The sequence below is a fragment of the Sorex araneus genome, chromosome 1 (assembly GCF_027595985.1).
Source record: "Sorex araneus isolate mSorAra2 chromosome 1, mSorAra2.pri, whole genome shotgun sequence".
Classification (NCBI taxonomy): domain Eukaryota; kingdom Metazoa; phylum Chordata; class Mammalia; order Eulipotyphla; family Soricidae; genus Sorex; species Sorex araneus.
Window position 1 is genome coordinate 45,882,539 of NC_073302.1, and position 26,206 is coordinate 45,908,744.

Consider the following 26,206-nt stretch of genomic DNA (forward strand, 5'->3'; position numbering starts at 1 on the left):
TTTGGTCTTCCTCGGCAGTTTCCGGCTGTGAAACCATGGTCAAGTCATGCCAGCCATTTGAGCCCATGGGAAGAACGTTGCTCTTTTTACAGTGTGTAAAGGATTGATGCTAAATGTTAAAGCAACTGAAAAGACAGAAGACAGCCCCCCCACCCCTGCCTCAAGAACATTAGTATTTATGGATCAGAAGACCCAAATCCAAAGACTTCATAGGCTAGGAAGGTGGTAAAGAAATGTTGTCAAGCAGGGACGGAGAACTAGGAAGTGGTTGGGAGCAGATACTGTGTCTCTTTAGCTAATGGTTTACTGTGGGGGAGGGTGGGTGTGATGAGACCCACGGTTTCCAAATCAAGAGCGCCAACATTTATGGTGAACTATGCAGGTGATGGCAACTGACCAGAGCAGTTTTTGCATTTTTATTTTATTTTAAAATTCATAGACTTGGGCCAGAGAGATAGTACAGAAGATAAAGGCATTTGCCTTGTACATGGCCAACTTCAGTTTGAACATATGGTCTCCTAAGCATCGGCAAAGATAATAGCTGCCCATAGAACCAGAAGTAATCCCTGAGCACTGCCAGGGGTAGCCCCAACCTTTCCCCCCACCCCCACTGTCAATAAATAAAATCCATAGACTTTTCCTAAGGACAAGTTAGATAAAATCAATGAAAATCTGCCTAGAAATCCATTTGTACAGTGGCCATCATTTTGTATTCTTGCCATATGTGGTGGGCAAGAGATTGCAATGGGCTGTCCTATTACAATCCAGTAACATATCCTCACAGCCTCAACTTACGATTACTTTTGAATTTTACCTTATCGTGAGAGCCCAGGACTTTGAAGCATAGGAAATAAATTATGTGTGTGTGTGTGTGTGTGTGTGTGTGTGTGTGTGTGTGTGTTGGCTGTATAGGGTTTAGATTAGACCTGACAATGGTTATTTGATTAAGTCAATTGTCAACTTCACACCATGCTGCTCTGTGTTTCTTTACTCTGGCTGTCTACAAGAACTGTCTTGCTGCAGGCACCAAGGGACACAGAGCACATCTGTTCCTTTGTCATTGACTTCACTTGACACTGACCAGTGTCATCGCCAGTGGGCATTTAGATCATTGACCCCATCACTGCCAGGCCTGAGTTGTTAGCAGCCGTTGTTACCTTATAGCTTACTCCAAACAGAGAGCCTTCAGAAATCCACCCTACATCACCTCTTCTCTGGGGAACTGGGAGAAAGTATCAGAGTGCTCCCAGCACACACTCAGTGGGTTTGATCTTATTAGCCTTTTAAAAACATTGGCAAGTGGACAAGAGTCAAGTAAGATGTTTGGTGATATTCAACACGTGTCGGGTATATTTTTACAGCTTAATGATTGAAGAGGAAGACGTTTCATTAAGGTGGGCACTCCTAACTTTATCTAAATTTTATTTTTAATAGATGGTCTCTCTTGTGGTTTCCTTTTTTGGAACTTACCCTTTCCCAAGTGATAACAACAGCCTTTGTATGTGCACTAACAGAAGACTATTGGTGTTCATCAAGTGGTGTTTTTTCCTTTGGTGTGTAAGATGTGTCTTTGGTGTAAGATGTTGGAGTCATAAGAGATTCTCAGATATAGTTACTCTATATTTTACTTTCCACTGGTGTTGATGGATGCTTGACATTTGTATTAATAGAGAGAAATTATCTTACGTAGAATTCAGGCAAACATTTTTGTTTCCAATATTGACAGAAATAACAGTGGGAATTGAACGATGTAGATTATGTTCTTGAAAACATGACCAGGCCTACACATATTACTACAACCTTTCTCACCCTGGTAACACTTCAAATCCATCAAAACCATTTTTCTGAAGAATTTTGTTGTCGTTGTTGATTTTGTTAATGGAATTGCATAGAGAAATCTTCTTTGACACTAGAAATCTTCTTTGACACTTTGATACTAGTGTCAAAAAAACCTGTGGGGGCTTTTTGTTTTAAATTGAACTGAAGAGCACAAAAATATAGCAAAATATAATAAAAAGAGTAAAAAATATATTAAACAAAATTTATTATATTAATAAATAGCCTAGTTCAAAATCTAATAGCCTAGTTCTCCCTCTTGGAGAATCTGACAAGCTACGGAATGTCTCCACATGGGAGAGCCTGGCAAGCTCCCCATGGCATATTCATATCCCAAATACAGTAAAAGATATATACATACTTCTCAGAGAGCCGGGCAAGCTACCAAGAGTATCCCACCTGAATGGAAGAGCCTGGCAAGCTACCCGTGGCGTATTCAATATGCCAAAAACAGTAACGATAGGTCTCATTCTCCTGACCCTGAAAGAGCCTCCAATCGTTGGGAAAAATGAGTAAGGAGAGGCTGCTAAAATCTCAGGGCTGAGTGTAATAGAGACATTTCTGGTGCCTGCTCAAGTAAATCGATGAACAACGGGATGACAGTGATACAGTGGTTATATTAACTATTTAAGTATATCATTCAGTGGCAATTACTAAAGTCAAACTGTTATGCAACCATTATGTACCATCCTCTCCAGAACCCTTTATCTTGATACAAATGTTGTCTTTTTTCCTTCTTTTTTTTTCATATACAAGCCACCTTTAGTATGTTCACTTGAGGCTGGAAAGTAGAATCAGCAGTGTACAGCAAAAAAAAAAAAAAATAGCCCTGCTTAATTATCTTTAAATGAGGCAGTGCTGCTACCAACTTTTAATACATTCAATACTTTTCCTCTTCTACTGAGAGCAAGGCGCAGCGTGAAAAGAGTAGCGCTTAATGACCTCTTGTGCTGAAAGATCCAAAGTTCCAGGTTCCCAATAAAACATTAGAAAAACAGCCTAACAAGCAAAGAGGAGCTTAACAAAGAGAGGAGCTTAACAAGTAAAAATTGTGTTTGTCCTACAAAGCACATTCTCTCCGTGTAAAATTCATATTGTTTTCATGGTTCATTAGCTTGAAATCTGAGACTAAGAAAGGGACATGCCTCCTGTCACACTCTAAGTGACTAGAAATTTAGTTCTGAACGATGCTGGTGCAGACAGCATTACTTTATTCTTGTTTTATGTGTTTTACTACAGTTGTGGCATCACTGCCCTCCCAAGACAGAAGTATGAGACTGTTCATGGCCAGGTCAATTTTGGAAGAGTTGCTTGGGAACCATTTATAATGATGGGAGTTTTAAAGCTAGAGCATCGCACTGGTTGTGATATCAGTATGGTGCGGAGTGGGGTTAGTAAGCTTTATCTGAAAAGGTCTAGATATGAAATCTTTTAGCCTTAAGTGATCTCTGTTGCAACTACTCAACTCTGCTTTCAAAATTGCAGATTTCTCAGGAGAACCCAATGGAGGCATCAGCAAATACATTCTCCTTTGTTGTTCCAGTGCAACTTTGTGTATGGTCCTGAAATTTGAAATTCATATAATATTCTGATGTCATAAAATGTTATTCATTTGAATATTTTTCAACAATTGTCTTGTGATAAACTTCCAGAGGCTGGAGAGAGTATAATGGGTTAGGCACATGCCTTGCATGCTGCCAACCCAAGTTCTATCTCATACTTCCCATATGGTCCCCTGAGCCTGCTAGGAGTAATCCCTGAGCACAGAACCAGGAGTAAGCCCTGAGCACTGCTGGGTGTGACCCCTCAAATAAAGCAAAGCAACAGAATTCCAGGGCCCATTGACAAAACTGATATGACAGCTCTTGCTTCAAATCCTCCAACTGCAAGGTTTAACCATGTTATCTTGAGCAAGTCACTGACCTTTCCAATTTTAATTTTTCTTCAAGGTTAAGCATAAAGGCGACCCCATAGAAACCATTGTGACAACATGGCTTACAGTGGTCAACCCTTAAAGTTCTGATGAGGTTAAAATTTTTTGCTACGGGAGCTTAAGATCCTATCTTAGGTCAATGATGATAATAGGCATCAGTGCCAATAGACTTATTGCCTAGTAGTAGATCTTAGTTTTTTTAATGGAAATTTACCTTGTTGCATGGCTGTTTACTCCATCAACATATTTTGTCCCTACCAAAGTAATGAGATTCTTTAAAGAAAAAAAAATGACAAACTTCCTAAATTATAGGCTCACTAGAGAAGAAACCCCCCTCCTCATATGTTTTCATTGGACACACAATAGAGGTCTTATTAAGTGATGGCAAGCTCTGTCCTGCGTGAATTCAGCAAAGCTGAATAGCTTCTATGAAATTATTTGTTTTCCCTGGGGAAGATAAATTCTTCCTCCAGGGAGCCCATTCCCTGAGAGTCCAGGGCACACCCTAAATGACAAATCATATTTCTCCAGGGTTTCTGGAATGTCATTAAGAACTGGACCCATTAAGCCTTTCTCAGAATAAATAGTAAAACTCGGTGTCTACCACCTAATCTACTATGTAACTTGCCTCTCCGCACTTCATCTCTGCCCCAAATACCAATCCCATGAAAAAGTCAGGTGACAGAATAAAAGGGGTACGTGTGGGGGTGGGAATTTAGTTTAGTTTTGTATGGGCCACATCTGGGTGTGCTCAGGGCTTGCTCCTGGTTCTGCATTCAGGGATCACTCCTGACAATGCTTGGGGGACCATATATAGTGCCAGGGGTAGGGAATACAGCTCAGCCAAGTACAAGGTAAGCACCCTGCCTGCTGTGCTTATTCCATCCAAGGAGTGGGGGCACAAGATTTCTTATTTTGCCCTTCCATATTCCCTCTTCAAAGAACTGAGCAACTGAACACTTTGGCACTGGGCCCCATTGCAATCAGTTCCAGGAGGGGACTTATTCCGAGTCCACCGTTTGCTCATCCCAGAACAAGGGACATAAGGAGCAGCTCCCAGAACTATGTTGACAGCTGCAGTGTGTGTAGGACAGAGGGAGCCGGCCCTTAGAGCTGAGAGAAGACCTCAAGTCAGGCCGTGGAGGGGAGAGGGAGGCAGAGATGGGAAACGGGGAAGAGCTGACAGAAGTCAGAGAGGGTTATAGGTAGCATCGCTAGGAGCAAATCCCAGGTCTTAGACATCCAATGATGAATTGATTAGGAGCAAGCAGAGTACCAGTAAGATGGATGGAACCAGGGGCCATGGCAGGCCGAGGTGCACAACCTGTCAGGAGACTATGAGCAGAATTGGGAGGGCTGTCGGTACTCTGATGGACCTGGAGAAACACAGTGATGAAACATTTTGATTCATGATCCTGTTCTCCTGATGCATGGTGTGGCAGTCTGCCAGGTGTCCAATAACCCCTCTCCTGTGGTTATATGAGTGAACTTTAGAAATATGCAGCTCTGCCTTTATAACAACGAGTGTAACTCAAGAGGCTGCCCATGTTTATACAAGTGTCTTATTTTTAATGTTTGCAGGAGTTGACCAAAAAGAATGGTTTGATTTTTCTATCATTATGAATAAATTTGCTCGGTGGGTGGCAGGTCCGTGTGTTTATCCATACTTATGTATACATGTGCTTGGAAGAGTGCGCGCGCACGCACGCGCACACACACACACACACACACACACACACACACACACCATATTGGGAAACGCCCTACATGTCAGTGATGTGGGCTGCTGTTTAGGAAAAAAATTAATCAAATAAATATTGTCCTTTCCTGTTTAGGGAGGTCTGGCTTTCCATGTTTCTATTTTTATTTCTTATGGCTTTTTTGCCGCCCACATTCCTAAAAGAAAGCAGAAAAAAAAAAAGTATTTTAATTCCAGTGTGCTGACTTGGTCCAATGTATACTTATGTGTTGGGAGAGTTTTTGTTTTTTTTTCTTAAATGTTGTAGTTTGCCTATCCTGCCTGCCTCAAAAGAATTCGGACTTTGGAAGGCCAGCAAAGAAAGACAGCAGCTCAGATATTAGCCCTCATTTAATATTTCCATCAGCCACATCAGCTTGTAAGGCCAGTGTTGGCTTGTTATAACTCTGAGAGTAGCAGAAAATATGTATAGATATGAATTGAAATTTTATGACACCATGTCATGGATACTGTAGACTAGATTTTCAGTTCCAATTGTGGATACCTTAATTCCTAGCTTTGTGACCAGGGCATTTAACCTCAGTTCCTTCATCTGGGAAATGAACACATTGTCATCACATAAGACTGCTGTGCTGGGCTGAATTAAATCATGAATGTAAAGCATTAAGCATAGTGCCTGGCACACAGGAAAAAATGAAGTTGATAGATTCTACTCCATTAGGATCACTATATACTTGTAAATTATTTATATAGATATTAATTTAATTAATTAATTAATGTTAATAAATTATATGCTTGTAAGTTCTATACCACTTGTCTTACTCTTCCTTTTGCGGCCTGACAATTCTTCATTTGTTCATTCATTTATTCATGCAGGCATGCATAGACTTCTTATATAAAGTCTCGTTCACAAATTAGTTTAAGGTGGCCAGTATCAATACACTGGAATTCTTTCTTGTGGTGTCTATTAAACAGATACAATCATTTTAAGAAATATGGCTTTTAAAAATCATGCTTCCGGGGCTGGAGCGATAGCACAGCGGGTAGGGCGTTTGCCTTGCACGCGGCCAACCCGGGTTCGAATCCCAGCATCCCATATGGTCCCCTGAGCACCGTCAGGGGTGATTCCTGAGTGCATGAGCCAGGAGTGACCTCTGTGCATCGCCAGGTGTGACCCAAAAAGCAAAAAAAAATAAAATAAAATAAAAATCATGCTTCCCTGGGCTGGATCCTTTCCCCTGGCACTTGCACTTTACTCCTTGGGCAGTCAAGGAGCTGCATCCTCTTGAATGAACAGCCCAGAAGGCCCAGTGAAGTGCTCTGGGTGCAAGGGAAGACTCGACACATGCTCCAGAGGGAGGCCTGGTACCACCAACTCCCTCAGCATCAAAGGAACAAGCTTAGGGTCATCCTAAGTCAGTCATCCTAAGGCTTCCTGCTCACCCTCTGGCCCTGCTAAAGGAGGAATCATTCTCACTTGTTTGCCCTACATTGTGGTCACGTAGAGGGCTCTTTAGAAAGGCACATTCCCAGGAGGGCCCTTCCCCTGGAATTGTCAAAGCCTTTGGAAAAAGGCCAATGTCACTTCCCCTGGTAAGTCCATTGCGATGATCCATTAAGCAGCTCACAGGTTTATAGGATGATAGAAAGAAGGCATGGAGGGGCCAGAGAGATAGTACAGCAGGTAGGGCATTTGCCATGCACTTAGCTTTCCCTGGTTTGGACCACAGGAGCCCATATGATGTCCTGAGACCAAATTCAGGAGTAATCGCTGAGGCCAGAGGCAGGAATACTCTCTGAGCATGGCTGTGTGTGGCTCAAAAACAAAACAAAACAAAACAAAAAAAGAAAAAGAGGGGGCTGGAGCAATAGCACAGTGGGTAGGGCATTTGCCTGGCACATGATTGACCCGGGTTCAATTCCCAGCATCCCATATGGTTCCCTGAGCACAGCCAAGAATAATTCTTGAATGCAGAGCCAGAAGTAACTCCTGTGCACTGTTGAGTGTGATCCAAAAAAGAAAAAAAAAAGAATAAAGAAACAAAGAAGGAAAGGTAAGAAGAAAGAAAAGAGGGAGAAAGAAAGGAAGGAAGAGAGGAAGGAAGAAAGGAAGGAAGGAAGAGAGGAAGAAAGAAAGAAAGAAAGAAAGAAAGAAAGAAAGAAAGAAAGAAAGAAAGAAAGAAAGAAAGAAAGAAAGAAAGAAAGAAAGAAAGAAAGAAAAGAAAGAAAGGAAGGAAGGAAGGAAGAAAGGAAGGAAGAAAAGAAAGGAAGGAAGAAAAAAAAAGAAAGAAAGAAAGAAAGAAAGAAAGAAAGAAAGAAAGAAAGAAAGAAAGAAAGAAAGAAAGAAAGAAAGAAAGAAAGAAAGAAAGAAAGAAAGAAAAAGAAAGAGAAAGAGGCTGGAGAGATAGCACAGCGGGTAGGGCGTTTGCCTTGCATGAGGCCAACCCGGGTTCGATTCCCAGCATCCCATATGGTCATCCAAGCACCACCAGGAGTAATTCCTGAGTGCATGAGCCAGGAGTAACCCCTGTGCATTGCCGGGTGTGACCCAAAAAGAAGAAGGAAGGAAGGGAGGGAGGGAGGGAGGGAGGGAGGGAGGGAGGGAGGGAGGGAGGGAGGGAGGGAGGGAGGGAGGGAGGGAGGGAGGGAGGGAGGGCAGGTAAGGATACACAGACAGGAGGCCTGGCCTTATCCAGAAAACAACCATGCAGGAAACAACCATGCAGGCTGAGGCTTGACAGGAGCCGTCCCACTGTGGCTGCCATCTTTAGTAGTTCCAGCTTCCTCAGAGGAGACCAGGGGATGGCTGGAGAGAGTGTATCTATGTGTTTATTTTCCCTTTTCCTTTCTTCTCTCCTCACTTGCCCTGGAGATTTGATTGCAGCCTGCTGTTTGCTTGTGCTGCCTCTTGGAGTAAGACACTTCCCCCTTCCTGACGCAGAGCTGTCCTCCTGGCTGAAGGGGCGCTAGCTGCCAGGCCATTCGTAACAAACAGCTCTGGGACTCGCAGGCCTCCTCAGTCTCTTTTCCTCTCCTCCTGGATCCTGTTTCTGTTCTCCAAATGTATCTTTCCTGGGCTGCTGTGCTTGTAACGCCCATAGATAGGTAGGCAGCGCCTTCAAGGAGGAACAAAAGTGTTGTGGTCAGGGAGACCATAGACAGAAATAAGCGCAGAGTGATACAGACACCACCAGAAGCAAGATGCTCGCACAGAGGTAGCTCCAGGGACTGGAGTGAGATAGCACAGTGGGTAAGGCATTTGCCTTGCACGCAGCCGACCCAGGTTCGAATCCCACTATCCCATATGGTCCCATGAGCACCGCCAGGAGTGGTTCCTGAGTGTAGAGCCAGGAGTAATCCCTGTGCATCGCCGGGTGTGACCCAAAAAGAAAAAAAAAGAGATAGCTCCAGAATTTTATGTGGCCACTTCAGGCTCCTGAGACATTGTTGGAGGGACGTGGTGAGGACTGGAAACAACTTTGACGCCTCTTGGGCGCCTGAGCACCTTTTCAGCAGGGCTCGAGTGTGTGCTCCTAGATTAGAGCTTGGCTCCACACTGGAACTAGAAGGAAACGTGTTATCCACAGGAAATTCCAAGTCCTTCAAACTAGATTATTTGGAGACAACAGCTGATTTTTATTCTGAAAATCACATGTCTGAGCACAATGCCACTTCCTCTTCTGATCCTACACTGCCTAAAGCCACACTGGCCTTTTCCTGGAGCTCTTTTGACATCAGCTGGCCATGTTCCCCACAGTAATGATGCTGCAAGAAATTTCATGGACTCTTTGTCAGAAACCATCTCAAACGGACTCACAGTTTAGCTGTCTCAGCATTCAACCTGGGTGCCAACTTGCTTGTCTTTTTTTTTTTTGCAGGGGAGGGGAGGGGCTTTTTGGGTCACACACGGACATTGCTCTGGGGTTACTCCTACACTCAGAAATTAACTAGTGTTACTCTCTACACTCAGAAATTACTCCTGGTGGTGCTCGGGGGAACCATATGGGATGCCGGGGATGGAAACCCAGGTCAGCTGTGTGCAAGGCAGACGCCCTCCCCACTGTATATGGCTCTGGCTCCCATCACTTGCCTTTTGGTTTGCCTCATATTTGCTCCTCCAGGAAAATTCTTAACTCCAAAGAGACTTGGTCTTGCTATCAGTGGATTAGATCTACGGATTCGAAAATAGCTTGATGCGTGCATGAAACCTGCCACTAATAGTATTGTAAATTAGGGTATTAAATTTTTTTAAATGCAAAATTAATTTTTTTAAGCGAGAAAGCTAACTACTTTTTTTAAAAAAAAGAGAGAAAGCTAACTACTTTTCCAGTGTAGAAACATGGCCTGAGGGAAGTAAATATTGCCACAAACTAAAGGCCCTGCCTGGGTTGGGTGTGGCTCTAGTGAAATCTTAGCATCTATCTTACCAGTCCACTGTTTTGTAATGGGGAGGAAGGAAGAGAGGGAAGAGAAGGCATGAAAGAATTGTAAGTTTTAAGATGGTTAATGTTTTCAATCCACACATATTTAGGGGAGGGGGGCAATAATGAGAGAAAGAAGTAAATAATGTGGATATAACTCAGAGATTTCTAAGTCTCTACAAAATGGAATTCAGAATGTGTATGTTTTGGCGAGAGTATCCCGCCTGCACAGAAGAGCCTGGCAAGCTCCCCGTGGCGTATTCATTATGCCGAATACAGTAACAGTAACAGGTCTCATTCCCCTGACCCTGAAAGAGCCTCCAATCATTGGGAAAAACGAGTAAGGAGAGGCTGCTAAAATCTGAGGTCTGGGATGAATGGAGACGTTACTGGTCCCCGCTCGAGTAAATCGATGAACAACGGGATAACAGTGGTACAGTGATACAGTATGTCTTGAAATACACCCCTAAAGCCCGCTTTTGGACCTCTAAAAGGTTACATTGCCATCAGGAAGGAAAGGCGTCCTGATTAAAGGGTTTTTATGGATTAGTATTGCCCACACCACCACCTCAACCCTACCCAGCAGTAATGGCCTGGACTAGAAGCTGCAGTTCAAGCCCACCCCCACAATATCCATCCCCTAGAGGAACCTGGGAACTGAGCGGACAGGGGATGTGCCCCCCCAGGCTCAGGGGGCTGCTGGTGAGCCAGGAAATCTTTCAGAGAAAGAACAGGGGCTGGAGCCATAGGACAGCTGGTAGAGCGTTGGTCTTCCACGCAACTGACTCGGATTTGATCGCCTGCACCCGATATGGGCCCCTGAGCACAGCCAGGGTGTGATCTCCAAGCACAGAGCTGGGTGCACTCACCATGTGGCTAAGAAGAGCAATGGAGTGCCTTTTCAGGTGGAGTCCCCATTTTCCTTTCTACACTATATTCTGTCTATTGTTATTAATCTCTTATTGTGTCTAATTTGTCAGTTGTCTAAATGACACCTAAAATATTCATATAAAAAACATTAATTTGTAGGGCGTGTTACTATCAAACAGTTCCAGACATCCACCTGGGATCTTGGACTGTGTCACCCATGGATACTGTTTGGTCATTTCTTCAAGAGCTGGGAAGCAGGAAAGATCACAGAGAAACATGGAAAATACTGCTGGTATTGAGTAAGACCCAAAAGAATCACCCCAGACATCCTGCAAATAGGATGGGGAGATGGGAGAAGATGCTTCTGAGGAGGCAACTCTGATCGCTGCTTTAAAGAATGTCGGAGTTGAGGGGGAAAGGGAGTAAATGAGGCTCATTTTTTTGGGGGGGGTCATACCTGGTGATGCACAGGGGTTACTTCTGGCTCTGCACTCAGGAATTACTCCTGGAGGTGCTCAGGGGACCATATGGGATGCTGGGAATTGAACCCAGGTTGGCCATGTGCAAGGCAAATGCCCTGCCCGCTGTGCTATCACTCCAGCCCTGGCATCACTGTATCACTGTATCACTGTCATCCCATTTGCTCATCAGTTTGCTCGAGCAGGCACCAGTAACCTTCCATTGTGAGACTTGTTGTTACTGTTTTTGTCATATCGATTACACCACAGGTAGCTTGCCAGGCTCTCCAAGAGGGACGGAGGAATCGAACCCCGGCTGGCCAAATGCAAGGCGAAAGCCTTACCTGCTGTGCTATTGCTCCAGCCCCCAGCTCTGGCATATTGCATTTAAAATGAAGGGAATTACTGTTTGTTCAACAGCAAAAGAGCAAAGTTGGGGGTGTTGGTGCTACCTCAAGGCCTGTTGGTAGGGAGTTCACTCAACACTGATGTGAGGGTTGAGGCTTAGTTTGAAAATTGTGGGGTGAAATAGGGTGTAGTTAGTGGGAGAGTGCCTGCCTAGGATCTGTGAAGCCCTGGGTTTGATCCCACCATGGCTGTTATATCTATATACTATATCTATGTATGTATATATTTGTAGAGAGCGGCAGACAGACACACAGACAGACAGACAGGAGTACAGGAATTCAGGCTGCAGAGAGATAGCCAGTGATATGAGAAGGATATTACCTAAAGCACAATGAGCTAATTATAAGAAATCCTGCTCTCTCTCTCTCTCTCTCTCTCTCTCTCTCTCTCTCTCTCTCTCTCTCCAGGCCAGGAGTCCTAGATATGCCATTAGTTATGGCACCTCAGGAAGAGTTACCTGCATGTCACGTTTCTGAAGAGAAGGTGTTGGGTTAGATAGCATCCAGGTTTCCTTGCTGATTTCAGTTGGCTGTGGTTCTGAGATCATGTCAGTTTCTGTCCCCACCTTCGAGCTCATTTCATAACTCCTAAGATAGTGTATGAAAATTGCTTTGCTACCATGACTGACACCTAAAGATGCTTTTTTTTTCTATATGGAAAAACTCATACTGAAATATGTGATAGAATAGTATAATACACTAAGAGTCAATTGTTTCTTAGTACTCTTATCTGGGTCAAACATGTGTGTGTGACCTACAACAAATCATTTTACTTGTCTGCACCACTACCAGTTCTAAAAATGAAAAATAAGAGAAAGATCTTATTCTTAAAAGCTAATGCAAGTGTGTACTAAGTATACCAAAAAATTGGGGTGGGTCAGAGAGATAGTACAGGAGGTAACCCTGATTTGGGCCCCAGTAGCACATGTCATTGTCCCCTGAATACTAGTGGGTGTGGCCGACACTCCCCCAAATACTTAAGACAACTAGTAATTATTTCTTTTTCAGTGAAGTGCTTAGACAAGAAGAGATTGAGTATTTTATGCAAAAGATATGACTATCCACCACCACCACCAACTTCCAAAAAAAAACTAGGCAAAAGTCATTTTCACTTATTTCTATGGCTAAATACAATTTTAATTTGGAGATTTAGTCTGTTTTTCATTTTAATATTTTTTAAATTACTGAAATTCATTATCTTAGAAAAAATTACATGTGTATCAAAAGTATCTAAAAACCCAGAGCATCTACATGGAGAGCAAAATTATCAGAGAACAAATAATTTTATTCACCCAGATATAAATGTATTATATTAAATCCTTATTTTTCCAAAATAGTTGAATCAAACCATACATAATATTAGGTGACTAAAGTATAATACCCCTCACCATTCAGTAATATACATACTCCCAAGTTTGAAAGCCTTCTTAGATGCAGACAAAAATGGAATTATTTGTTTTCAGTGCTGAGAGAAACTAGTGTGTATAACTATGTGCAAAGTGATGGCAGAACCAAGGGAGAAAGCGAATTAACCCTTTCTTAGTTGCTGAAAATTGAGTCTTGAAGAATGTAAAAATTTTCCATGCATTAATGATCATAAAGTATTTCCCGGTGTGGAACGATGTGGAAGAGGTAATTAGAAACCTTGATAAACCATGGTCTGTTGGAAACCAGGAACAAAGCTAGTTTTCCTGTCAGGTGAGTTGAGTGAGTGGGGATCGAGAAGAGGTGAGTAGAGAGGGGTGGGTCCGTTCTGAAAAACTTTGCTTGTTGGGCTCCAGAAGATGGAATTTGTTTTATTGACAGTGGAAACCAAGGTCTTCACCGAAATCAATTACAGGCGTATACTCTTTAATAAGATTGGCAGAAAGCACAGCAAAACAGGTTTATCCTTAAGAATGGGCTTGGTTAAATCTAAGTGTTTAACATGCTTCATACACAAGGCTACTATGGTCTTTATGAACAGTTTCTCAGAAAATTGTCATCACCTCAGCAGAAACTCAGTTTGGAGCTCTTTCGTGACCACCTTCATGCATATTCAATGACTTGACAAGTTAGTCGTTAAAGAGCAACTTGAATAGTAGTTCAGGACACTGTATGGAAAGTAGAATGTGTTGGCACCGCTGGATGAGTTACAGAAGGGCTCTGCTGCTGTGGAACCAGCACTGTCCGGGTTTTGTGAGGGTGTTTTGTTTGCTTGCTGTTTTGGTTTCGGGCTTTGGGAGAGTTGTTTTTAAATTTAGAACCAGTTGTTTCTTACCCAGTTCTTTTGTGCCATCTAGTGGAAAAGTGGTATAATACAGTTTTGAAGGTATTTGAAGGGTGGATCCAATTGAATTGTTCTTCCTCGAATTTATGGTGGGTTATTTCAACACATTTTTTTTTCCCTGTAGGAATGTTAAGAGACATCACAATAAACAGTCTTTTACTCTGGTATTTCACAGACTAACTCAGTGGTTTTTGACAAGCCCCGTATCCTCTCCCACTGTTCCTTCATCTGCTTTTTTAAAAAATCTTTTCTAGATTTCAGGAGTTCATAGCTTACTTTGTTCTAATTTTTACCCACTTGCATCTTTAGTTTAAATTGGCATTATTATTCTGGGTAAAGAGAAAAATACCCGGGCTGGAGCGATAGCACAGTGGGTAGGGCGTTTGCCTTCCATGCGGTCGACTTGGGTACAATTCCCAGCATCCCGTATGGTTCCCTGAGCACCGCCAGGAGTAATTCCTGAGTGCAGAGCCAGGAGTAACCCCTGTGCCCCTGTGCATAGCCAGGTGTGACCCAAAAGCAAAGAGAGAGAGAGAGAGAGAGAGGGAGAGAGAGAGAGAGAGAGAGAGAGAGAGAGAGAGAGAGAGAGAGAGAGAGAGAGAGAGAGAGAGAGAGAAGAGAAGAGAGAGAGAGAGAGAGAGAGAGAGAGAGAGAGAGAGAGAGAGAGAGAGAGAGAGAGAGAGAGAGGAAATACTTTTTGCAGTTTGAAAATTTATGACTGCTGTCATGGGGGTGTAGAGTCATAAAAATGTCTCCCGAGTCTTGAGACCACAATCGCATGGTGTGGTAGAAAGAGCTGGTCTTTTGCACTGTTGATAGACTCCTGCCCCTTTCTGAGTGCCCTCAACAAGTCACTCTCCATGTCTCTTCAGTCAGTTGCATGGCAACTGTTGCTTCACAGGGTAATTATAATGTCATGGAAAAGTGCCATATTAGACATTTATTTAATGGAAGCAACTGTGCTGTTTAGGTGCTGCACCTTGACTCTTCACCTTGAGCACATCAGTGAGTCCAAATCTCTCTTCTTTCAGATCAATTTGTAATTTCTTTTTGTTGTTTTTAGTTTTATCGATTCAGTGACATAATCAAAGCACCTGGCACCCCAAAGTTCTCTTTAACATGTGAGATTCTTTCCTTCTGAAAGTACTGACACATTGAAAATGATTAAAGAATGGTTATTAAGTCAAAACTGGATTCATCCCATGATCTCTCCCTCATTCTCATTCTTTGTCTTTTAATACTGTCAAACACACACACACACACACTCACACACACACTTAGTGTTCCCACCCTATTTTGTCCATTTCTATCATTAAACTTTACACACACACACAAAAAAAAACACAAGAATCTTTGGAAGCTTGGGAAAGGAATTCCAACTTATTCCTAAGAGTCTCATTGTTTTATGTCCAGTCTTCACACCAAATATGCGAGTCCTTACATCAACAGTTGTGGATTTATCTGTCTCTCCACCTTCATTCAGCCTATCCTGCTCTTCAGCTCTGCTCTAGCTTAAGCAACACCACACTTCCAGTGGGTTCCACCCCTTCTGACTATAGCCCTTATCCCCCAGTTCCCTTCTCTCTCCCAAAGATTCTCTGTCAGAATCTTCCTCTGAATTCTGGAGTCCGTCTCAGCTGGTCCATTATCAGAGAAGTGCTCTCAAACCTCTCCCCTGACACGAACCTCCAGCACAAAATGTTACTTTGGGCGTCAGCAGGGAACAGGGAAGGAAATCACTGTGCACTAAGTCTGTGCATTTGTTAATACTTAAAAATTTTCTAGTTGCTTTTTCAGATAGAGAGCTGTCCCATTTTACAGATGACGAGACTGAGGACTCATTCGTTGCTTGATTCACATTGATTGAACTTCAGTTGCCAGGCACTGTTCAGTGGCAAGAGCAGACTCAGTTTCTTCATTCATGTGTCTTATAGGACATGGAGTGATTCCAGGAGGAATTAATGGGCTGTCCCAATTGTGAAGAAATGCGGTATGAAAAAAGAACAGGTAGTTAAGCCCATATTGGAAATTAGGGAATGTGACCCTAAAAGGGGGCATTTTAGTTAAGACTCAGGGAGGCCACACAGGTAAGAGGGACAGAAGTCGGTCTAAATTTGGGTGGTTAGATTCTACCCTACTTCCCAGAATCCCCATCTCTAAATATTTGCATCTGTGTCATTGTATTTTAATTTGTGATCTAAATCCTTCTCCCTGATAGATTGTTCCCACTTGTGAACAGAGATCTTGTTTCCCAGGTACCAAGTACATAGTAGCACTGCACTGTCATCCCGTTGTTCATAGATTTGCTTGAGCAGGCACCAGTAATGTCTCCATTGTGAGACTTGTTACTGTTTTTGGCATATCGAATACGCCATGGGTAGCTTGCCAGGCTCTGCTGTGCGGGCGGGATACTCTCGGTAGCTTGCCAGGCTTTCCAAGAGGGACGGAAGAATCAAACCCAGGTTGGCCATGTGCAAGGCAAACGCCCTACTTGCTGTGCTATTGCTCCAGTCCCCAGTCCAGGTACATATTGTAAATCATAAATGTAAGTTATGTATTGCATAATCACCTTTCCATTGATGACATCCTATTATAAAACTAACAGTGGTTCCCAGAACTTATCACCTAATGATGTAATAGCCTTTGGAATTTCAGGGAAGTTTATCAGCTGCAGTCTCATATTTTTATCACATTTCTTGAGAGCACCATTCTCTTATGTGCATGATAGAAATTCATCATGGCACAGAAGTATACAAAGTCCAATGCTAACATTGCCAGTAAGAGACCAGGTTGAGTGATTGATGTGGTAATGAAATTGAATGTGATAAGGATTATAAACATTGAGAATCAGTGATGATTATTTCTAATCAGTTCATGCCTGTCCCATTACACCATAGTTAGGATCTTTTATTTTTTATTAATTTTTTAATTAGTCAGTCACAGTGAGGGTACAGTTACAGATTCACACATTTTCGTGCATGTTTTTCCCTCATGCAATGTTTAAGAGCCCATCCCTCCACCAGTGTCCATTTTCTGCCACCAATTACCCCAGTATCCCTCCCACCCCCCCAGTCCCATTCCCCCCACCCCACCCCACCTCTGTGGGGGGGCATTCCAATTTGATATCTCTCTTTCCTTTTGGGTGTTGTGGTTCCAAATAGGGGTATTGAGTGGTCATCCTGTTCAATCTCTAGTCTACATTCAGCATGCATCTCCCTTCCCGCGCAGGATCTCCAATCACATATTACTTACTCCAATCACAATCACATATTACCCCTCTCTATCTGCATTGTTAGGATCTTAAAGAACAATAACAAAGTGATGGAAGCTGTAAAGGATTGACATCATTGAAAGCAACAAAATTAACAAAATTCCATAAGAGTCTGTATCAAATCTGGAGAAATTTCTGGTGTCCTGAATTAGTTCACCCAATGACAAATCACCTAACGCTACATCTGTCCAGTGAATACAAGTCATTAAATGACACGTGGCTATAAGTGGTCATTTAATTTTTCAACATAAGTATCTTTAACTGTATTCATGGACTGGAGCGATAGCACAGGGGTAGGGCATTTGCCTTGCATGCAGCCAATCCGGGTTAGATTCCTTAGTCCCTCTCGAATAGCCTGGCAAGCTACCAAGAGTATCCCACCTGCACAGCAGAGCCTGGCAAGCTACCTGTGGCGTATTCGATATGCCAAAAACAGTAACAAGGCTCACAATGGAGCCGTTACTGGTGCCCGCTCGAGCAAATCAATGAACAATGGGACCACAGTGCTACAGTGCTAACTCTATTTATAGTGGTGCTACAGTGCCTAGATTCTACCGTGTCTTTAGCCAGCTGTGATACAGTTTTCTAGTAGTCTCTGAGCATGTAGCCTCTCCCCATTCTCAAGCTCCTCCTAGCTAAGATCTGTCCTCTTTGGTAAGCCGGGATAGCCAGCGTCAATATTTGTATAGGTTGAAATCAGCGCTGCGGCAGGTGCCTCTTGCCAGCAGCTCATTCATCTAATTAAAATGACACTCAGCTTGCCCTTCCATTTTCTCCAGAGCTCAGGGCGAATTCCAGCCTTCTCTCTAAGCCGTTTTTGGAGATGAAAGAGGAGGTGCTGCCCAGTGCCAGGCACGGAGCTAGAAGTGATGCAGACAAGATAAAAGCACATGTAATGAAGCAATGAGTATTTATTTTTTTCTGACACTTAGTAGCTCACAGTTTTCCAGGATTGACACATGTATCCACAGAGTCCATTCACACGCACACACACGTGCAAACCACGCTGTAAGAATCTGGGGGGCACAGGTGGAAGGATAAGGGGAAAGAGGGTTCGAAGGTCTCCCAAGCAGCTGAAAATCATCTTGTCCCTGTTGGGAAAATCAACATAATTTTGCCAAGTCAAAGGGGAAGATGTGATAGGTACAGACCACAGTCCAGGTCTAAACTCAAGTAGAAGGGCAGAGAGAAGAAAAGATGGAATGTCTGGGGTCACTGAGTGCCCCTAAGAAGCAGACAGATGAGGTAGATAGATGCCTGGAACACCAGGTGGGTCAGACACATTCTTCATTTTAATTGTGACTAGAGAGATAGTACAGCGGGGAAGATATTTGCATTGTACACAGCCAACCGGCTTCAGTCCCTGACACCCCTCGTGGTCTCCCATGCTCGCCATTAGTGATTACTGAAAGCAGAGCCAAGACTAAGCCCTGAGCACTGTCAAGTGTAGCCCAAAAGCAAAAACCAAAAAAGTCTTGTCTTTCTCTCAATTTAAACTCATATCTTTGAAATTTTTTTTGAAAGCTTACTGAGAAAAAAAAAGCTAGCATTTTATTCAATATTTCTGTGCCACTTATTGCAAGATTTATTTAATATCATGCCAGCTCCAGTTTGATAAGCAGAGATTGTAATAGTTATCCTGGGTAAATCCTTGCTTAGCCTGAAGCCCAAAGCTTAGGTCAAAATAGAAACAAGTTTAGTTGCAACACTTGACCTGAACATGGTACCTAAAAATAAGGAGATCACAAATGCTGATAAGGTTGTCATGGAGAACTACATTCCGGTCTTAAATCTGTCTCTGCCAAAGGGGGTAGATTTGAATTCTACAGCCAGATTTCCACTTAACATCTTTTAATAAAACTGAGTTGTTGTGAAAGATGCCAGAAGATACTAGTGCAGTAAAAACTGGATTACTAAAGTGTCATAAATATGTGTGCTCTGCATTTTAATATCACCACAAAGAATGGGATCCATATTTTCTTTAAATAAGCAAGAGAGCAAGGGAGCCAGCTCAAAGGATGCAGTGCATGCTTTGCAAGTTTTGAACCTTTGCTCTGTGTGGACCCCCCCGGAGCGCTGCTGTGATTCACTCCCATACATTGCATGTTTGCCCACCACTGAAACAAAAGACACATAATAATTATAATGTTAAGAAAACATGAAGTGATACAACAAAATTTTGAAAGTCCTCCAAACTGTATCTTCACTTCAATTCACTTAAGCTTTCCTTCACTTCTTCTCTCTGGGTTTGAAACTTAAGAGTGACTTAATGTAGTATCTACAAATGTTGGCTGACAGTATTCAACTTGCACAATGTTATAATGCAATGTTACCTCGACAGAAATTAAAATTCTAAGACTCAGAAGACTTCTAATATGATTCAATTCATTGTACATTATCAATGCTACTGATGTATGTGAGAGTACTTTTCAGTAAAATATTTTATTTTATTTATTTACTTTTTGGGTCATACCCGGCGATGCACAGGGGTTATCCTGGCTCATGCACTCAGGAATTACTCCTGGCGGTGCACGGGGGACCATATGGGATGCAGGAAATTGAACCCGGGTCGGCGCATGCAAGGCAAACGCCCTACACGCTGTGCTATCGCCCCAGCCCCCTTCAGTAAAATATTTTAAAGTAAATGAAAAGGTGGGAGAGGGGAGAGTCTGCTGACTGAGATAAACAGTCTAACTCCAATGATCCCATCAGTGGGTAAGTGCTGTCAGGTGTTCCCTGATGCAGGGCAGTGGGGCATGGGAAGTACTACAGGGAACTGGAGAACAGATTCTTCCTCTGAAGAGGCTGGTCATTTTGCAACTCCAGCTGCCCAGTGGCTCCAGATCTTGCAACTTTTCAGGAAGCAACAATAACAAACCATCCACATGCTGAGCCGTGTTGATCTTTATTCCTGGGCCATACTTGTTGTTTAAAAGCTCTGGGGGATGCTGGGTTATTTTCAGATACCTGCAACAAGCCATTGCTTTGCTTATGGTCGTTTTCTCTCCTTGCTTTCCAGAAAGAGATGACCAGCAGGATGTGTCACTAATACCCCATCTCACGCTTCGGAAGAAAGAGGAGAGCTGTTTCCTCCCGGATTCCCAAGTGGGCAGGAGGGAGACCTTCGGGCGGAAGTGCCCCTTCTCCTACTGGGAGCAGGTGGAGACCAGCAGTGACTCCCGAGAGACATTCCCCACTCATTTCGTGTGCTCTTAACCCTCTGAGTGCTGCTAGCCACGATCTGTGGGCCCGACTGGCCCCAGCGAGAGAGAGACACGGGCCGTGGGCTCAAAGGGAAGCCTTGGCACTTAGCCTGCAGGCACCCTTCTGCCTGCCACCTAAGCTTTACTGGAATTCAGGTTTTGAGACTGAAATACTTACCTGCCTTGTCAGGTGGCCGACTCCTGTAATGTGTTTTTCTAAGTGCCGAATGAATTTTGGAGCTCTGGTTGTGCAGCAAGCTTTCCTATAACAAGTCTTCTCTGTCTCTGGAAGCTTCCGCACCGACTGTGTGTTCTAACCTCCTTCCTTCAGGGCTGTGGCTCCAGAGAGACCCAAGACCCCACTTAGCAGGCTTTCTGGACAGGGACCATACCATGGGGTGACTTGTCGCTACCCCGAACAGGGTCTGCTAACTTGATTGTTTTTTTTTTTTTAATTATTGCTAACTTGATCTTAATTCCAGGGCAGATACTGGTTGCCAGCATAAGTCTGAGTTGCCAGTTCACCCTCAACAGAGTGTGTGTGACAGTGTGTATGTGTGTGTGTTTGTGTGTGTGTGTGTGTGTTTAAAATATAACCACACTCATTCCAGTCTCTTCCATTCAAGATCATTCTTCTGTTTTCTCAGAGGAGAAATGACCAAGAATGGTCAGCAGAAGCCCTGAGCCCAATTAGTGCAGTGTTTGTTCTTTGTTTAAGGATAGGGAGTCACGGCTGTCTCTGCATAAAACTAAAATTTCAGTGAAAAAGCAACAGTACAATTGGTTGTTTGGTGCACACTGCTCAATAGCCGAGCCTATTGACTTGGAACCAGCCCAGCTGGCGGAGCTTCTGAATCCAGTCAATGTTTTCTTTCTTCTTCTCCCCCCTTTTTTCTCTTAGCCATATTATATTTGGGCACAGAATTACTATCAGCTCCTATGATTGTGCCACAGTTGCCAAGGTAACAGTAGCGCTTAAACTAACTTCCTTCCTTCCTTCCCAGTTTTTCTATTCCAGTAGACAGACTATCGCATTCTGTGCTATGTCTTGCCTTTTGAAACCTAAGTGAGTTTTAATAGAAGAAATGCTGCCTTCTCTGATTCATTCACGAAACTGTGGTGGTCCTAAGAGCCTGTGACGAGAGGGAAATAATACTCCCAGGGATCATTTGAACTTGATTAAAATATCAGTTGGTGGAGGGAAGTAGATAAGAATGTATTAGTGCATTTTAATGTGATATTGATTAAAGTATAACTAAGCAACTCTGATTTTGTTTTATTATGTGGAATGTGTTAGTTAAATTGTGGGTGTAACAACAGTCTGGCAAACATGAAATTTTTCTTTGAGCGAACTAAGGAAAAAAGCTGATGGTCTAAATATGGTGACTCTCTGCATGGACCTAACCCAACAGGCTAACTGACCCTTGTCTGTGGAACCCAAATGCTGCTACCTCTTTCCATATTGTTGCACTTCGGTCCACAGCATGTATATATATTTTTACCCCCCCCCCATTATCCTCATTTGAGAGGATAATATTTTTCTCAGTATCATTTGTGACTAGAAGAATAATTAACTGTCCTAAAGATTCAGAAATAAATGCCCCTATTCTTGACATATGCAATATACAGCAAGCACCACTTGGAAGTGTTGAACATGCATGGTTGACAACATGAGGCCCTTGCACGAGGAAGAACTCTGGCACTCTGACCCATAGGAAACCACCAGAATTTCACATTAAAAACCTGGCTGTGCTCCTACATTTCAATAATGCCTAGTCAAACAGGATACTGATCAGATTTTAAAATGCTTTTAGAGCTTATTTTCTATTCCCTATTTATGCATCTGAACTTCCACTCAATCCTAAAAATCCAAATATTTTTTAAACTTCATAAAATAATTTCCTCCTGGTATTTTGTTGACTGGACTAATCCACTCTTTGGGATAACCTCTTCTTTTTTTTTTAAAATTTATTGACTCACCATGAGATAGAGCATTACAAATTTGTTATGATTGCATTTCAGTCATACAACGTTCTAACACCCATTCCTCCACTAGTGTAATTTTCCAGCACCAGTGTCCCCAGTTTCCCTCCCACTCCTTCAAGCCACTCCCCACCCCAGTCTGCCTCTATGGCAGGCACCTCTCTTCTCTCTCTCTCTCTCTCTCTCTCTCTCTCTCTCTCTCTCTCTCTCTCTCTCTCTCTCTCTCTCTCTCTCTCTCTTTCTCTTTCTCATTTTAGACATTATAATTTGGGTTACAGATGTTGAAAGGTTATCATCTATATCCCTTTACCTGCTTTCAACACTCGGCTCTTGTCCAGAGTGATCATTTCCAACTAGTATTGTCATAATGAGACCTCCTCTATCTTAACTATCCTCCATCCCCCACAATATTGACCAACAATTGACCAGTCCTCCTGGCCCATTTTACTTTGGATAACTTCTTAATTAAAAAAAAAAAAACACACTCTTGTTTAATTACAGAATATTCCTATTTGCACAGAACTCTGGAAAGTTCCAAACAAAATCATTGTAGGCATTTTTATCTCTTGGGCCTGACTACATTATAAATAAGTCTCTTGCAAATGAGGTCTTTCAGATCCTGAAGTCCTTTCTTTAGACATCTATTGTTCTTAGGATCTAAAAAAATGAAACCCTGCTTTTTCCTCCTAACCAGATAGGATTGTTCGCTTCATTTTCTATTCCTTCTTTTTAGTTTTGAGAAATTTCAAAGTAAAAATTTCTGGAAGATAAAATGAACACCAATAAACCTTTCACTTCTACACAATTGTTAATGTTTTCGAACTGTCAACATAAGAACATAAGTATATGTTCTTACTGCTTAAGAATTTCAAAATAGGTTGAAGATGTTGTAAAACTTTAAGATACTTTATTATCATAGTCCTAAAATGTCACTTGCCTCTTTTATATACCCCATCCAAGACCTCATCAAGTATTACACATGGCATTTAGTTGTCTTTTTTGTAGATTAAAGTTCTCAGTCTGTGTGTGTGTGTGTGTGTGTGTGTTGAGTGAAAGAGAGACAGACAGACAGAAAGACAGAGAGAAGAGTTCAGGGCAGTTTGTGTATAGAATGTCCCACAACCCGGATTTTTCTTTTGATTGTTTCCTCATTATATTCAGGTTAAGCTTTGTTAGAACACTACACATGGGATGTTAGCATATAATGCATAGTTGTCTTTTTTTAAGGATATTAAATTTGGCCAGGTGAGTTCAGGTGCTGTCAGCCTGATTACTTTATTATAAAGGCCTAGAATTCATAATAAAGATATGAAATTTTTCAAGTACATGAATTTTAAAGAATGAGTCTACATATATAAACATTTTTTCCTTGATATCCTCAGAAATATCCAAAACTTTCAAAAGATTACAACTATCAGTTTGGTATAGCAGTGGCAAAGAATTAATATTTCCCATTTAACAGAGACAAGGGGGAATGAGGATATGCAAAGCAATAAAGGGCTGTGCATGCACAATTATGCTTCCCAGTGAAAATCTGCATGGTCCCTGTAACCACAATTCAAATACATATAACTTTTCTTCCCATCCTTATTGAACTTGGATTTAGAGCCTGGGTTTATTTTAGGGAGCATACATTTTCATTGAAGGAGAATGCCCACAAACACAAAATTTATTTGGGTGACAAGGATCTTAGATACTATAATGTGACTATATCCCTTCAGAGGGTGACAGTCCATATAAAGAAATGTGAAGTATATGAGTGCCACCAAAATTTCATGGTGTTAGGGAGATGATTAAGAATAAAATGTCTGAAAAGACTCCTTAGGGAGATGATAATGTTTTTAACTGGTCAAGAAATACTCATCTAAAAAATAAGAAATACTCATCTAGTATCAGTTCTGGTTCTTACATGAATTCTCTCTTCCTGGTGTGTTTTTTAACTCTAGAGAGCCAGGACAAGTTAAAACATAACATATAAGATAACCTTAATCTTCAGCTTCTTTAGAGTTCTCTTGCTGACAGAATTCTCTTGGTAGTCTGCACCACCTATTGCTAACATTTCTGAGAGCTTGAAATGAATAGTTTCCAAAGCTTTCCCTGTGGCTGTGCATCATGGATATAACCAGCATGCATAATTTCTTTTCTTTCTCTCTTGCAATAGAAGAAATGATGCATGCTTTCTCCAGAAATTTTTCTTAATATTCATAAATTTTCTTTCTTATGATAGTTTCCCACTTACAAAGCCTTATCGAGGTTTTATTCTAAATTATACTTGATCCTTTTGGTTTATCTTCCTGAAAGTCCTTCTTTTCTACATTTATCATTCCTCATAAAATTAGTTTCCTTTTGTTTTAATCACCTCTAATAGGCAAAGCGTTAGGTGAGTTACTTCATCCTTTCATAGTAATTTGTGCCAGTTGGTCATTCTGATCACTGGTGGTCACACATTATTTCTAATGCTCCCTAGTCTTAAATTATTTCCATACACTGTGGGTGTCATACAATAAGAAAAATAAGTGGGGTAGAAAAATACATGGCCATGTCAAGAAATATGGATAAAGGAAAAATCACTTAAAAAAATTGATGTATTGGGCTGGAGCAATAGCACAGCAGGTAGGGCGTTTGCCTTGCACTCGGCTGACCCGGGTTCACTTCCCAGCATCCCATATGGTCCCCTGAGCACTGCCAGGGGTAATTCCTGAATGCAGAGCCAGGAATAATCCCTGTACATCGGCGGATGTGACCCAAAAAGAAAAAAAAATGATGTATCACTTGGGAAATACTATTGTCATTTGTGCTACGATCATTTTGGTCCTGGATGAAATGGAATTTGCTCCTAGAATTAGCTAAAACGTGTTTTGAAAATAATGTGGGGAATTTTCCAGATTTCTAAAAAATTAAATTAACAACAAAAAGCTTTTTATGATTTGCCGATTACTTCTGGGCAGTTAGTAATTCTGGGTAGGATGTTTTCAACAAATAAATAATGTTTTTATAACTTTTATGGTGAAGAGCCCATTTCTAATCTGCTAAACTGCTTTAATAGCTTTAATTACCATAATTTTAAATTTTTCAGTATCTTTTCTAAATACATGCACCAGAAAAAATAGTTACTATATTTTAGTTCCATTTGTGATTAAAAGAATAGAATAATTATAAGAATAGAATAATTCAATAAAACTAATGAGAAAAGCAAGATAAAAAATATCACAGGATATTTATGAAATCATTTCTATGTGAGATTAGGAATTCAGATGTCACAAATAAAAGATATGTAACTATCATCTATTTTGTCTCGATTTATTTCTTCAACAAATATATTCTGTGCCTTGTGGTTGTCCTGAAACAGGTGAAAAGAAAATTGTTAATTCTTAAAACCAGTTTAAAGTTTATTTGAGTGACTGGGGCTGTGGCTCAAGTGTCTCATGTGTTGAGACCCCAGGCTCGATCCTCATTAATCCATGCCCCAGCGCCATTGACTGTAGCTCTGATAACCATCCTAGCGCCACCCTCTGGAAAAGCACTGCATCACCAGACACTCATGCCCACACTACTGGGTTGCCAGAAGTGGCCTCCAATTCCCCAGCAACACTGGGTGTGTTCCCTATTTAAAAAAAAAAAAAAGGTTTACCTGAGAATCATATGCACACATTGCTACTTTACCAATTCTTTTTATCTTTTTTATCATATAATAACTTTATTTTTTAATTTTTAAAATTAATTTATTTTTTAATTGAATCACCATGTGGAAAGTTACAAAACTTTTAGGTTTAAGTCTCAGTTATACAATGCTCGAACACCCATCCCTTCACCAGTGCACATATTCCACCACCAAGAATCACAGTATACCTCCCCC

At 41.8% G+C, this 26,206-nt stretch overlaps 1 protein-coding gene across 2 annotated transcripts in view; it reads left to right on the forward strand.

The window, feature by feature from the left end:
- The window catches only part of MOB3B (MOB kinase activator 3B), a 222,619-nt gene extending 196,991 nt beyond the window's left edge, over positions 1-25,628 (forward strand). For both annotated transcript variants that reach the window (XM_055147183.1, XM_055147192.1), the window contains exon 4: positions 20,184-25,628. In XM_055147183.1, coding sequence (XP_055003158.1) covers positions 20,184-20,213 — 30 coding nt within the window. In that variant the 3' untranslated portion in view covers positions 20,214-25,628. The remainder of the gene's footprint in view (positions 1-20,183) is intronic.
- The last annotated feature ends 578 nt before the right edge of the window (positions 25,629-26,206 follow it).